The sequence below is a fragment of the Ruditapes philippinarum genome, unplaced genomic scaffold (assembly GCF_026571515.1).
Source record: "Ruditapes philippinarum isolate M1 unplaced genomic scaffold, ASM2657151v2 ctg4591_1_1_1_1, whole genome shotgun sequence".
Classification (NCBI taxonomy): Eukaryota; Metazoa; Mollusca; class Bivalvia; order Venerida; family Veneridae; genus Ruditapes; species Ruditapes philippinarum.
In genome coordinates this window covers 47,972-63,660 of record NW_026859312.1, presented here as the reverse complement: position 1 = coordinate 63,660, position 15,689 = coordinate 47,972, and the positions used below count along the sequence as shown (strand labels likewise).

The following is a 15,689-nucleotide window of genomic DNA, read 5'->3' as shown; positions in this document are numbered from 1 at the left end:
GCAAATTGACAAATGAATAATGATAAATGTCTGTTTTACATGGCAAACAAATTCATACTAAAAATCATAAAGTTCCGTTACCTTTTATCCATAATGCCTTAAAAATACTTTTATTTTTATTTCTCAAAAGTTTTTTTTTTATTTTGGTGTTCTTAACTAGTATCAAATATCGTGTGTATCAAAAATTTTAGTTAGTGCCCGCAAATATAGAACATCCAAAAATCGTGGTTTGATGTTGTTTTTTTTCTAGAATATACAATCGAAACCACAGGTTATACATTAAGATTAATTAATCCTAGAAAATCAATTGTAAGAATTGTGATGATTGTGTTGTCCCAGCTGTTTATGTAATTCAGCAGAAAATAAAAAGAATAAAAACAACAATGTCTTATTTTGTTTTCAATGCATCTTAAGATATGTGTAAAGATCATTAATTAAAAGTATGTACAGGTATTACATGTTTTAGGTGTAAGAAATTAACTCAAAATGTAGATACGCTCATAATACGAAAAAAAATTACAAATTTAAACGAAAACGCTTACCTGTTGTAATCCAATTAACTAATGTTTTCAAGTTTAATCCATTTAAAGCAGTGTCCCATTTATAAGGAAGTAACAGTTTTAATTATTTAATACTTTTATTTTAAGACTTTTATGTGGTATTTCACAATAGTGTTTTATTTTATGACTTTATGACGTAATCTGTGTCGACATGCATAGATTAAAACGCATGTAAATCATCAATTTTCTCCTTCTTTATATCGCCAAGTTTGTTTGCTTTAACGTTAAGAAATAAAGCACAGTCTATGAAATAATATCAGTCTATACGCGCGTGCTCTCGTGTTCACGGTCTATTATTAGAATGCCCATCCCTGGACGTATTTCCATTATCAATCTCTAAATGCAGATTATTTATAATACAACCACCCGTTTGCTATATTTCTGATCACTTTATATAATGAAATGGGTGGGTTAAAATTACTTGATTGATATGAAAGTTACTTCCCAATATTAAATATTACCCTCATTTCATACCATACAGAAATGAAAGATCAGACTAAATTTGGATTCACTGGAGATAAATGTCTGTAATAACATCCCACTTTATGTAGGCAGTTGACACACAGCAAATATCATAACGGCCATGAAAGTGAAAAGAAAATAACCAAAAAACTAATAATAATAATAAAATACTCCTAGCGATAATCAAATGATTTGTTTACCACTTAAATAACAGACATCATGAAATGGTCATGAAATACCAGGGTTTAACTAGACTTAATACTGCACGATAAACTGATAACGCCAGAATAACATGCAGTATTTGCACATTCTTTTCATTTCATTTTTTGTTTAAGAAAAGATGAAATGGTTTAACTATCATGCAATGTGAATGGAATGTGTATAGCATGCACATCCTGTGTATATATATAATGCTTTAATAAATAATGAAGCTAGAAGTCCGTATCAATTTACTTATTGAAAACTTTAATCGATATCTACAACTATAAGTAAAAATTAAAGCAGTAAAAGCAAAAAACAAAACAAAAATAAATACTAATAATAAATAAATAAATAAATAAATAAAGCACAGAGAGGTTGAATGTTGAAGTCTGTATGAAAGTCTGTAAACAATGCAACCCCTGGGACAGCACAGACGAGGTTGAATACTTTAAAAAGTAACCGATTGAATTGTTGTTTGTTTTTTTACAGTATCCGGTTAAATTTTTTATAGAGATTTTAATTCAGAAATTGATTAATAATTGAAAATGCAAAACTGTAAAATCCAAAGTAATTGGATGTGTACAGAATATTTCATTTGATATGTACATTTTACTTCTAACTCGAAAATCATGCAACAGTTATTGTTTTTGTACACTGCACTTTCCTCACTAATATTTAGCCATTTGTGAAGTTTTAAATTGAGCCGCGTCACGACAAAACCAACGTAATGCGTTTGCGCCAAGCATGGATCCAGACCAGCCTGCACATCCGCGCAGTCTGATTAGGATCTATGCTGTTCGTTATCAGTTTCTCTACTTGTAATATGGTTTGTAAGCGAACAGCATGGATCCTGATCAGACTGCTCGGATGTGCAGGCTGGTCTATCAGACTGCTCGGATGTGCAGGCTGGTCTGGATCCATGCTTGGCGCAAACGCAAACATTCAAGGTCCTCATGGTATTAATGGACTCAATTGAGATTTTTGACATGACGTGACTTGAAATATTCTTTCCAAGATTTATATACTATTTGATGTTGGTCAGGTACGTAAATATACGTACCTGATGTAGGTCTAATAATGTTGACCAATAACTTGTGTACAAAGTTTCAGATCATTCACTAGCCCCGTTTACACAGATTATTCATTTTTATTGTGCAAAATGACCCAAAATTGAAAAGCGATGCAAAAGTTTTCACTAAAACTGGGCTAAAAATCACACAATCGATTTGCAATGAAATTGTGAGTAATTATGAGTACATTTTTTTTCTTTTCTGATTTTTTTTTCATTTTAAATGCTTCACTTGATCTATATAACAATTTCCAACTTTTATGTTTTTAGGTTCTTTGAACTTAGTGGAGGTCCTTTCATCATTGAGTTCAAAGATCAAAGCTGTGGTCAAGATTATAATACTAGTATAACTAACATGTAGCATTATATTCATAAAATAAACAAGTCAAAATAGAGCATCTATAAATCTTTTTTAATAATATGCAACATATTTAACAAACTGTTCATGTTTGCATAAAACATAACAAATTTTCTTTGCAATATACAAATAATACCACTTTATATTAAAGTAAACAATTATCAATTATACATTGTACAAAGTTTACAGAGATCGGCAGCAAATGGGGACACTGTGTCACAGTGTACCCTTTAAATAAATAAGGCCCCTATTCAAAAACAGTTGGCCCCCTATTCATTACAGTTATAAATAAATATTCTAAAGCGTTATATAGTTCAATGCACTCTTTTCAGATAACTCCTTTTTTCTTCTCTATAATGTGTGTGTGTTTTTCTTTTAAGCCAAATTTGATCAAAGATAGATTTCCTTTAGGCATCAAACCATCAAATACCCTCTAATAAATTTTCTTTGTGAGACTTAAAGAAATTTGGGTTTAAAGACTGATATTTGGTAGATTAAGACACTGATAGACTACAAGACAGAGAAACAGTTATTAGCACCAAATAATATAACTTAGTGTTTTTTAATGAAAACATTACTTGTGTTTTAAAAGTAAAACAAAACTGAAAACAAGCATAATTTTTCTTACTGTATTCTATAAAGACAAGAAATGAGCCGCGTCATGACAAAACCAACAAAATGGGTTTACGACCAGCATGGATCCAGACCAGCCTGCGCATCTGCGCAGTCTGATCAGGATCCATGTTGTTCCCTTACCAACCCTATAACAAGTAGAGAAACTGATAGCGAACAGCATGGATCCTGATCAGACTGCGCGGCTGGTCTGGATCCATGCTGGTCGTAAACCCATTATGTTGGTTTTGCCGTGACGCGGCTCAAATACATTTTTTTTTAATTTTTAAAATTTCTTAAAACCAACAATGATTGAAAACAGTTATAATCTATTTTTATTACAGATTTTTTTTTTTATCTTGAAGTATAGAAAACTTGCTTGTGTATCACAAGGACAGAGTAAAATCATAAAAGTATTTCATTTTAAAAAAAAAATCACATAAAAATTGTTTTTGGCTACTTTATATCCTTCAGAAAAAGTCAAAATGGTATTAAGTATAAAATAAACATGTAGAAAACTATTTCTAAATTTTCAGAATGTATCATATCCTATACAAAACTTCAGTTTTTTTCTTTATCAACAAGCATAGATAAAAAGAACAACAGAAATAAGTCTAGAAAACAGATATCATTATGTAAAACAAATGTTATCTTGAATATAGTGCACTGTACACAACATGTGACAATATGTACAGATAATGTACAGATAATGTACAGATAATGACATCTACAACAGCACTAAATTGTACAAAATGTATCTAAAAACGCTACATGTACAGTACACTTGTCTGAAAAAACAATTGTTACATTATCAACATGTTTGAAACACTGAAAGGGAAAAATGCCAAGAAACGCCCGATGAAATATGACTGAAAACAACTACTTTGCTGTCAATAAGTCTGAATCATTCAGTGTTCAGTTAAAACACTCTCTAAAAAGTAAATAAGTCTACAAATATTCAAGGTAAAGAAAAATATGCCTAGAAACACTCACTGTACAGTAAATAAACACTCACTGTACAGTAAATATGCCTAGAAAACACTCACTGTAATGCAAGTATGCCTAGACACACACTATTTGCTATGTATGCCTAGAAACACTCGCTGTACTATAAGTATGCATAGAAACACTCACTGTACTAGAAACACTCATTATACAGTCAGTATGCCTATTACCATAAATTGTAGAGTAAATATGCCTAGAAACACTCACTGTACAATAAGTATGCCTAAAAACACTCGTTGTACAGTAAATATGCCTAGAAACACTCGTTTTACAGTAAAACACTCATTGTACAGTCAGTATACCTATTAACACACATTGAGAGTAAATATTCCTAGAAACACTCATTGTAGAGTAAAAATGTCTAGAGACACTCACTGTACAGTATATATACTTAGAATTATTCATTGTAAACAAGAAATATATATTTAGGACCACCTACAGTAAATCAAAACATTAATTGCAGAACTACTCACTCTTTATTATATCTTCGGTAAGTCATTATACAGTAAATATGTTTTTAAAAAAAACAGTATGGTCATTTAAATGTCAGAAAACAATCAAAAGTGCAGGAGCATTGAAATAATCATTTGAATCCAGAAAAAAAAAAAACTGTCAAAGAAAAGATAAAACTGAAATAAAATAAAAACCCTCACAATATTTTACTTTGGACAAAAATGATTGTAACCTTTTCCAATATCCTACTTCTTGAATAAAAGCATTGTGTATTCACTGAGTAGGTGGCGATGTAAAAGAAGCCTTGATTTAAATATGATACAAACAATATTTAAGTGATTACTTTTTGTATCTCATTCACAGATTGTTTTTTGTGATAAATCCAAATCGAGCCAGTGTGAAAGCTTTTTGTAGGAAAGTTATGTTGAATGTGGGCAAACTTTAGTATTTTTACTATTGTTTATATGGAACAAAGCCATTATTTTCTTTAAACAATCATTTTTGTATGTAATAAATCTATGAAATAAAACTGATAAAAATCTTAATACTATTTCACTCACAACCTCTGTTCTAAAATTTTTAAGATAAACACAATTTTTACAGTTTATTTATATGACAATTTCTTACCAATTTTAAAGTGGGGTCTATAAAACAAGCTATACATATTAAAATATTTTGAGTATTTAAAACAAACCCCTATACAACCAACTACGTAAAAGTTTCAATAAAAAGTTCAACAAACAATTATTGACAAATCTTTATTCCACTTTTTCTTTCTTTGTTATAACTTCATTTTTTTTCCATATATTAAATAATAACTTGACAATGAGATCACATTAAAATACATTATTTCACACTTCAAACGCAATTATTTTTTATTTTTATCAGGAAAAAAATCATCTCTGGGACAGACACCTGATTTCCGGGACAGTCCCGGACGTCCGGGATATTATGGCATGCATGTTAAAAGTTAACCACATATTTGTTCTTAATATTGACTGTAAAAAATCATAATTGTAAATTGAATGTATCCCATTATGTTAATTGAAATTACCAACAAGTATTCAGATTTCGTATCAAGTTACCATTCTATCTGATTGAACGTTTTATCCCCATGATAGTAAAACAAAAAAGGTTTTAGCTTAAAAGGATTTGTACCTGTAATATTAGTATCATAAGTATCATATTACAGTCAGAATAATACAAGAGAACCTACCATGGCATGCATTGCTCACCTGATAAAGCTTTACATCTTCAAGATAAAAGTGACATATGCTATTTATAATGACAGCTTACACTTAAACCCAGGTGTGTACCGGTATGTAAAATTTAAGTTTGGAAAGAAGGAAAAGTATAAAATTTATTTTCATAACAATATGCATTTACTTTTAAATACTTTGTATGCCCTTATTCTCTTGTTTGAGTTGTAGGACCTATCTGGATAGCTTTCTCTATAACCAATTAAAATCCAATAAAAAGCTCCATTACTTAAACCTTCAACAAAATGTTGCTCACTTTTTACCAGTGTCCAATTTCTGTACCACAAAAACAGTAAATAAATCAAATGAACTTTGGGGAAATAATGGTTTTCTATGGAAATTTACAGACAAGGAAATATTATACATACATATCTATATCAGTCAAAAGACAATTTTATCATAATTTTCAAATTTACTGGCATCAATGTATGAATAAATACATTCTGTATAAATATTTAAAGAATCTTCTTTGTATATTGATGTCCCTTAGGAATAAACATATTGCATTATGGTGCAGATTACTGTTAACAAAATATGTGATAATATTTCAGGAGTCAGTTATAAATCTTTGTTAAAACTTGTAACAATAAAATATAGAAAAGGCACTATTTCAAGAAACTCTGTGGTATTTATTGTAAATTTGTATAAAAGAAAATTCCATTACAAATTTCAGCGTTGATAAAACATATAACAAGAGCTGTCTGAGGAGCAGCACGTTCCACTTTTCTCAGTATTTGATAGTAAAATAAAATCAATAGTACAAAAGGTGATAATTATAATTCTTAAAACAACTGCTTGGCAGAATTGTTTTCCCTTGATAGACAACAAGAATTTTAAGTTTGAGCTGAATCTCTGTGATAATTTTTGAGAAAAGTATAAAAATATTCAAGGGAGATAATCTAACAAAAAATGACGCTGATGGTAATCTGCCCTTCAAAAAGGCATTCCAATTTTAAGTGAACAAGTTGATAGTTTCTGAGAAAATAAACATTAACCTAATACAGATCACAGTGACCTTTGCCCTTTTGAGCCTAAGGCACAACTTATCGAGGTATATCCACACATACAATTGCAATGTTACAGCCTTATTTAATTAGTATTGAAGTTAATGACTATAAAAGAAAACTTTAATCAAAAGGTCAACCAACCTCGACATTATTATTTACATCCAATAGCTGCTTTTAAATAGTACAATGAGACCGGGCACAATATATATCCTATATTGAACATTATAAAATTAATGTTCATCACATTTTATAATTTTCATACTTTCAGATATGATACAATTTCTTTTTTAAATATTAAGAGACATTATCTGGGATAGATTGTATAAAAAGATGACAAAAACAATAAAAACATCAATCAGAAAAGAAAAAATATCAAGATAAAACCTTTTAAAAAATCTAGAAGAAAGTTAAAAAAAAATAAAAAAATCCTAATGTATGTTCACAGAACAATTGTAATTTTAAATTTGTACATTTTTTTTATAAAATACTTTTCCCAAATTTCCCCCGAAAATTAGTGGCATATGAAAAAAAATTCTCTAAATCTTGAAACAGGAATGAAATATTGTTAAGCAATTTATTTTGCTGAGTAAGCATAAATTTTTACATTTGTTTAAACATTATTGAGTAACTATCTTGTAACGGGTATTTGAATAACTGGACAGTTATTGAAATTTGTATATTTCACATTTTTCTATAGAACCTTTAAATTTATGTGTATTCACACCTTATAAAAATATATATCATTTTTACAATCATAAAATGAATGATGTACACGAGTTTGAAAATAATCACAGGTACACTGTGATGATATATATATCGTATACAGAATGTATATATAGTATCATACAAATGTAACTTCATCTGTGTGATTAAATTCATTATTATCACTGGTAGAATTAAATGTCTTTGGTGTCCGGCCTGCATTCGATAATCTACCAGTTTTTGTATTCTTAGGTGTCGAATGACGAGAAAGTTTCCCATCTGTGTCAACGGTAGAAAGATATCGGTCACCGTCGAGGCCCGTTATTGGGCTATGAATTAACGTATGACGTGAAGTTTTTTGAACACTGGCTTTAGAATTTGGCACAAGTTTACTAAGGTTCTCCTTGTCCAGTGACGAGTCACTACTATATGGACTTGAATGAGGACTGTTCAGCAGTGTATGATCCAAGAGATCTGATTGGTTGAGTAGATCGTTTCGAAGTGTCTGATTGGGCGAAAGTATTTCTGGACTAGCCAATGGTGGAGCTTGTATCTGAACACTTGGTGGATATTGAGAATTTAAATTTTTCTTTCTATGATTTACAAAATTTCTAGATCTTGACAAGTATTTGTTATGGCTATAACTAAAACCTATATCAGTCAAACTTTTCTCCGTTAATTGCGGATCATTAAAATCAACACTTTCTGAAGATGAAGGCACTTGAAATAAAATGTCAGCTTCATCATTTGAAGGCACAATTCCATCCTCACTAAAGCTATTATCACTGGAATTCACTGGCACTCTTCTTACCTCCCCTTTCTTAGGGTTCTTTCCCACAGGAGTGCTCTCCCTTGTATAAGCAGCAAAGTTTTCATTAATACTTTCAATATAGTTGTCAATCTCGGCCATAAAGTCTCGAGAATTTTTTTGCGTAGTTGAACTTATTTTGTCTTGACCGAGAGCCCCCGGAGCATTTTTCTTTTCCCTGTGGGAAACGGTGTATCAGTAATGTTTTCCCGAAAGGAAATCTGGCAATTACATCCTCTTTAACCCCCTTTGGGTTTCCGTCGGCTAAATTTTTGTGCCGTTTTAATCAAATCAAAAAAAATCGCGGAAAAAAAAAAAACAAGGCTTTTTTAAAACAAAAAAAGTTTAATCATACTTTTTGTGGGAAAGGTCTATAATTGGGCCCAAAATTTTTAAATTTTTGAAAATTTTGTGATAAAATTTAAATTAATCTCAAAACAAAAATTGTTTAATTTTCTGAAAAACCTGTAATTTGAATACTTAAAAATTTTTAAATAAATACTTTTTAAGTCTGTCTTAAAAAGGGTCAAAAAAATTTTTGCTTAAAATTAGACCATACTAAAATGATTAAATACACCCACAGCAACTTTGACTTTTTGAAAAATAAATGGTCTGTAGAAAAATTTGAACTCAACCTATAGTAAATGAAGTATCAACTGTGTACAAAAATTTATTTTAATAAGTAATACCAACCAGGAGTATAGTAAGGTAAAATAAATGTTTTTTTCCTGACTGGAAGATAGACAATTCCATGGTGGTAAGGGGAAACCCATTATAACTAATGTAAGACAGTAATCCTACCTTTACCTTTATCATCTGACTGATTTCTGACCGTATTTTTCTGAAGGTCGAAGGTTACTTTCTGCCGATTCTTCACCCCCTTCCCAGGATCCTTTGTCAAAACTTCCCCCACTTCCTGTTCTCCGATCTCCTGCTCGCATAAATCCGAAGAGGCTTCCACCTCTGCGATCATCACCTGAAAAAGGTCAAAGGTCATTTGATAACTACGGTATCGCTAAAAGTGAATATCAAGTTAATTTTAGTACAACCTCTGGAGTAATGCATCTCTTAAGAACATCTGCTGTGATCCTGTAAAATCATCAAAATAAAACACTTCATTACAAGCAGGAGTCTAACATTTGACAATTTATACAAAATTATGCAAAATTCATGTTTTTCTACAATATTTTCATTCCCAGCATGCAGAATTTACTTTACAAATTGTAGTGGGGTTCTTAGTTCATTTTTGCATGAACAGTTGAATTTGTTTAATCTTTAAAACAGTGTAACCTTCTTATCAATGTAATTAATTATCACTAAAAGTAAAGTTGCATTTCAAGAAATTTTCTGTTAAAGGGACTCCACTTATGTTTTTTGTCATGACCAGACTGGAGATAAATTTTCGAAATTAATATTCCATTTGATCAAAAAATATTACAACATAGTGTCTTTACAGTAAAAGACTTTATTTCAAGATGATCCTGATATGGTTAAAATGTATAATACTGAATTATATGTATATAAGTATATATGTATTACATATTTTTATCAACTTGGATTAACACAAGTCATTACATGTGAATATAAAGGGTACAATTATTGAACTTATTCATGATATACATGTATATTATACAGTATTTATATTAATATTCATTCATATAATATATACATCACTTATTAACAGTAAGTATATAATAGCAATATATTAGAAATCTTGATAAAATAAAAGAAATGTCCACTATTTTACATCTTCATTGAAATTGTAAAATTCGAAAAATTCATCTAAAATCTTTAAACTATTTTCAAACAATAATAATTTGATAAAAAAAATTCTTTAAGAAATTCAACTAATATCTAAAAACTATTTCCATACTAAAATAATTTGACATAAAAAAAGAATGTTTAGAAACTATTTAAAGTAAAAATCACTAACACTAAAATCATTAAAGAAGCTGACAAAAGAAAAAAGCCAATTAAAAGGGCGGGAAAAAATACCCAGGTCCCAAAAAAAAAATTTGTTCTAAAAAAAGGAAAAGAGATAAAAAAGTGTGCCCAAAATTTTTGGGGAAAAAAAGAAATTTTACCGCGTCATAAACAAAACCCCAACTAAGGGGTTTTGCGCCCAGAAAGGGTTTCCCAGCCCAGCCTGCACCCCAACACGGGTTCGGGAAGGATCCACCTGTTGTTTAAAAACCCTTTATTAAAAAGTAGAAAAACTGAAAAATAAAAACAGCATGGTTTTAAAAATCAGACTGGGGCTGTTTGCCCCAGGCTGGTCGGGACCCAAATGCTGGTCAAAAACCCTTATTTTTGGTTTTGGTCATCACTCTTTATCACCCCAAAGTTCCCTATCCAAAATAAGTGTCAAGAAAAACAGTAAAAGGGGAAAAAAAAAAGCTTTTAAACACAGGTTTCCCAAAGGAATAGTGAACGGGGTTCTAACTGAAAAAACCGAGGGCCTTTTTTAAATAATCAACCCCATCAACGCTGAAAACGTAAAAAGTTTTAAATTAGAAAAAAGGGGGAAAATAACCCTAGTCAAATTTGTACAGTGGGGGAAATGAAAAGAGCAATTTTATAACCCCACAATATTTAAAAAACCCGGGTTTGGGGTTTTGGGCCAAAATTGGGGAAAAATTTTGTGAAATGTTAACCCCCTTTTTAAAAAGGGCAAAACCCTTTTAAAAGTTTTAAAGGGGAAATTTTAATATAAAATTTTAAATTCCCAAACATAAAGAATAGTAAAAAATGTTTGAGTTTTATTAAATAAAACGGGTTTCCTGGAAGAAACCTTAGAAAAGGCTTTTTTTCCCAACGGGTTATAGGTCATGCGGGAAAAGGATTTTGGGAAAAAATATCAAAAGATGGAAAAGAAAAAACCTGCACGAAACAGACATATTTTCTATATCTTTTTAGAACAAGCCTGAAGAAGTAGAATAAGTAATTATGTGCTCAAAGGAGTGAATGAAACAGAAATGGAATAAATCTGGTGCAAAGACCTATACAACTGAATAAGCGAAATTCAAACATCTATAAAAGAAGCAGAAAATGTTAACATACAGGCGAAAAAGCTAATTATGAGAAAGATAACAAAAATTAGAAAACATAAATTATGATTAAGAGTCCAAATCATCAACAATTTAGCAGTTACCAATTTTCCAAAATTCCAAGACTGGGACTTATCAAAAAATAAAACCCAACTATCTTCGTCTTTTTCAACACCCGTCTACCAAAATCCAACCTTCTAGAATGATGCCGTTATATCAGACTAAGGTCACCAATTTCAAAACTTTTATAATACCATATACCCATGTACCCAAAATACATGTATCCTTTTTTGATGCTCACATATATTATACAATCAAGGCAATACTTTTTCAGTATCAATACACCATCATATAGAATAGATATTAAAAGAGATTGAAAGAAAAAAATATCACAACAAGTTCCCTCATAGAAGCCAGCCACCATGCAAGGGAGGAAACTTTGAAATCATTTACAGTTTTCATAACAGATTTATCTTTCCCTTAGATTTCATTATACAGTAAAACCTCGACAAAGCAACACCTTATGGAAAGCAAACATTTTGGTAGTTGCTGAAAGGTATTGCTTACAGAGAGGTATAAAGCAACCTTCAGCTATTAATTTTACATTGGAAAAATAATTCTGTGTTGTTTCAAACTAATTATTATAGTAATTTTATCTTGGAAAAATGCATCATATCACTGTTAAGCCTTCTTCAAAACAGTGCTCCGAGAGCTATTTATAATGGGTCAGTGACGTTCATTTCTAAAATAGAAAATCGGGAAAAGAATCGTCTGCTTTTATTACTAATTTAAATATAGAGTGGACTGCTAGATTGAAAGAATCGAGGGGTTTCCTTATTGTTTATGTATATTATCGTCGGCAAATTTCTTTTTCAACCTCTTCCTTTTGATTTGTCAATTATTATGAAACGATAGATCTAAAAATAACATATATAACCTTTAGAAAAGCTGAAGCCCACCTAAATTTACTATGAAGCCTTACTTTGGAAAAAAATGAAACTGTTGTTGAAAGAGGTAGTTGCTCTATAGAGGGTGGCTTTGTAGAGGTAGCACTGTACTAAGATGTTTCGGTATATAATTATTATTACTTCAACCATTAAAATCATAACAATTAACCAGAAAAATTCCTGCCAAACAAAATTGCTATTGCAGAAGTCAGAATAGAAATTTTACTTCAGAATGATTTTCTAATAATTTACATAAAATGATGAATATAAAAGGATTCCAAATCTGGGGGAAAATATTAAATGACTTCAAAGTTTCTTCACTATAATATTTACAAGCAGTGAGTGTTGTGAGTACTAGGCAAGAAGGCACTAAATATAAGACACCATACTGTTCTAGATATACACACTTATACCTGGTCACGTCTTACCTTCGGACTACTTTCAGGATCTAAAATTCCAAATTCGTCAAAGTTATGTACTAACTGGTCACTTTTATCTAACATCAGGTTGCCAAAGATTTCGTTAGTAATCACTTCAAGGGTTTTAGCATCAGTTTTGTTGTTGTTGTTGTTTAGTGTGTTAGTGTAACCTTGGTTACCAATTTTTTTGCTAGTAAACTTATTTGGGATCGGAGGTCGTGAGGTAATGTAACGACCGAGAAGTCCGTTGGGTTTAGCTGTTAGAAGAGAAAAAGGCATGCACACTATATAAGAAGTTATTATGTTTGTTTTATTCTGGAACTTAGCAAGGATTTTCTGAGTAATACTTTTCAATAAACAATTTTTGTACATTTCGTACACTGTATTTATCCATATGCTTACTTTGGCACATCAGTGTCAAATAGACAGTGCAGATTTTGTTGAAGTAAATGGGTCAAATCTACAAACATAACATGTTTGCAATAAGTTATTACTTTTACCGCAGGATATTTAAAATCAGAGTCTGAGAGACTGAATATTTTCAACATAAGGGTCCCCTCTATGACAAAACCAGCATCTTATTTCCTTATTTAATGTTCTAGCTGTTGGTTTGGCTTCACGGCACACCAACACAGTTTAGGTCATATGGTGCCGAAACAGGAAAGATGATTTTGGCTAATCTCGGTTGTTACAAACAGGTCAAAACCACCTCACATGCTGGAGCTAATAGATGTATAGACTTCAATAATTTGATCCCATTTTGTTGCCTCTAGAGATCATGCATGGTTAAACAATTCAAATGCTTCAATGCATTAAGGCAAACCTATAGCCACAAAGAGATTCATATTCTGTTATACATGAAAAAAGTAAATGGTACTGTATCAATTTGAATCATTATCTTTGATGGTCAATAGAAAGACCTCAAAGTAGGACATTTATATAACATATTAAACAGGTCATTAAAAGTTATAGGGGTGTCTTGGCTAGCAAAGAAAGATAACCATTTAAACAGTGGTTAAACAGTGACTTTATAACCCTGATATTAAAATGTTTAACCGACCATACTAAAAGAATTCTTAAATTTTTAACATAAACTTTCTTTTTATATGTAAGCGCATTTTGTTTGTATTTTGTTGTACTCAACAACGATTACAAAACATACATTATTATGGAATAACTGTTTTCCATTGACGATGTACCAGTGATGTTGGTCTAAAATCAACCAATTATTGAAATTTGTAACCAGTTTTTGGCTTAAAAAGATCGACACCGCTTTAACTGATTAACGGGATACACCCCAAGAAAGTTAAGAGTACAGAAACAGAAAATCCTTGCCTCCCAGTTCAGTGAATTAAACAATGATGATAAAGCCAGTCGATGTATACAGAGTACTAGTAATATTAGTAAAAAAACAACTGTTTCTAATACATGTATGACTCTACATGATGAAACATATGATGCGATGTCTATAACAATGTTAACAGGAAATGTTGAACGGTTATAAATACATGTATATGATCTTAACTATGACACATTTAACACAGTTTTTTTTTTAAAGTTTAAGTCACTGTAACCGAATATTTTCTACATTAGGGTCCTATTTTTGACATACAGTACACCTATTCTAAACTTTATGATCTTTGACTTGGTATGACAAGACCTTGCTAGTTGTTTCCTGCGTAATTCTTCACAATGTGGAGAAAATAACTGTTTAACCAGTACTCATATGTTAAAATACAAGTACCACATAGGTAATACGTGTGAAATTAGACCAAGGAAATCTTTTTCATACAAAATTATTTGATACAATTGTATAATTCATACAATTATTATATACAGTTTACATGACATAAGACTAAAACAATGTCATATATGACAAAATTTGGTTAACTTATTTACACATATAGTGCACCTAACTTAGTGACCTTGAAGACTTGTTCAGACAGCCCCTACTGGTTGTTTCCTGTATAATTCCTCATAATGCAGAGAAAAAAAGGTCTAGAGTTTGACCACATTGCAGAGTTGACTATTTAGCGAATTTGGGCATTCATAAATTTACAGGATTAAAATTGCACACATCCTGAAGATCAATGCCTGGACACTTTAATACCTTATAATTCCTTATCCCTTAAAAGTGCATAATTATACTTGCTACAATATCGAAAGCTATAAATATACTTGCTTATCATAACTAGGAAGAGCATTTGGGAACTGGGAAAGAACAGGTCAATGCATTAACATATTCTTGTAGCTTTTTTTATTCATTCTATTTATACAATTGGTGATAGTAAAATCCATTTCATATAGATATACAATGTATGTATATATTTATAGGAGGTTATTTGCTGCCCATCTGTTGAGAAATTAGTTGCAAGTGGACAGCAGGGTTGGGAGGTGGGCATAATAATCTTTTGACCCATCAATGTTTTGCATTGTAATCCCATGAAAATGATATTAACCAGTACTTGCATGTTAAAATATAAGTACTATATAGGTAACAAGTGTGAAATCAGAACAAGGAAATCTTTTCATATGAAATATTTTTTATTATTTTGTAATATCAAATAACAAACATAAAGCACATTTGAAAATGGATAATAAAAACAGTGAGACAGAAAGATGTTGAAAACAAGGGCATGATATTATTTATGTTGTGTGAGCAAAATTAATGAAACAATGGAAAATGATAAGGAAAACTTCACAAAGCATTTCCAAAATTATTTTTCTTCAAAACAATCATAAATTAACCAAAGAAACATAAGTTATGAAAGAACTGTTAT

General features: G+C 30.7%; 1 protein-coding gene across 9 annotated transcripts in view; it reads right to left on the bottom strand.

Moving 5' to 3' along the window:
• Positions 1-9,259: 9,259 nt before the first annotated feature.
• Positions 9,260-15,689, bottom strand: part of LOC132756032 (regulator of G-protein signaling 12-like) — a 40,353-nt gene continuing 33,923 nt past the window's right edge. For 7 of the 9 annotated variants that reach the window (XM_060746994.1, XM_060746990.1, XM_060746993.1 and 4 more), the window contains 2 exons: positions 12,919-13,166; positions 9,260-9,472 (listed from right to left, as the gene is read on the bottom strand). In XM_060746994.1, coding sequence (XP_060602977.1) covers positions 9,275-9,472; positions 12,919-13,166 — 446 coding nt within the window. In that variant the 3' untranslated portion in view covers positions 9,260-9,274. The remainder of the gene's footprint in view (positions 9,473-12,918; positions 13,167-15,689) is intronic. The other 2 variants (XM_060746995.1, XM_060746996.1) reach the window with 2 other exon arrangements.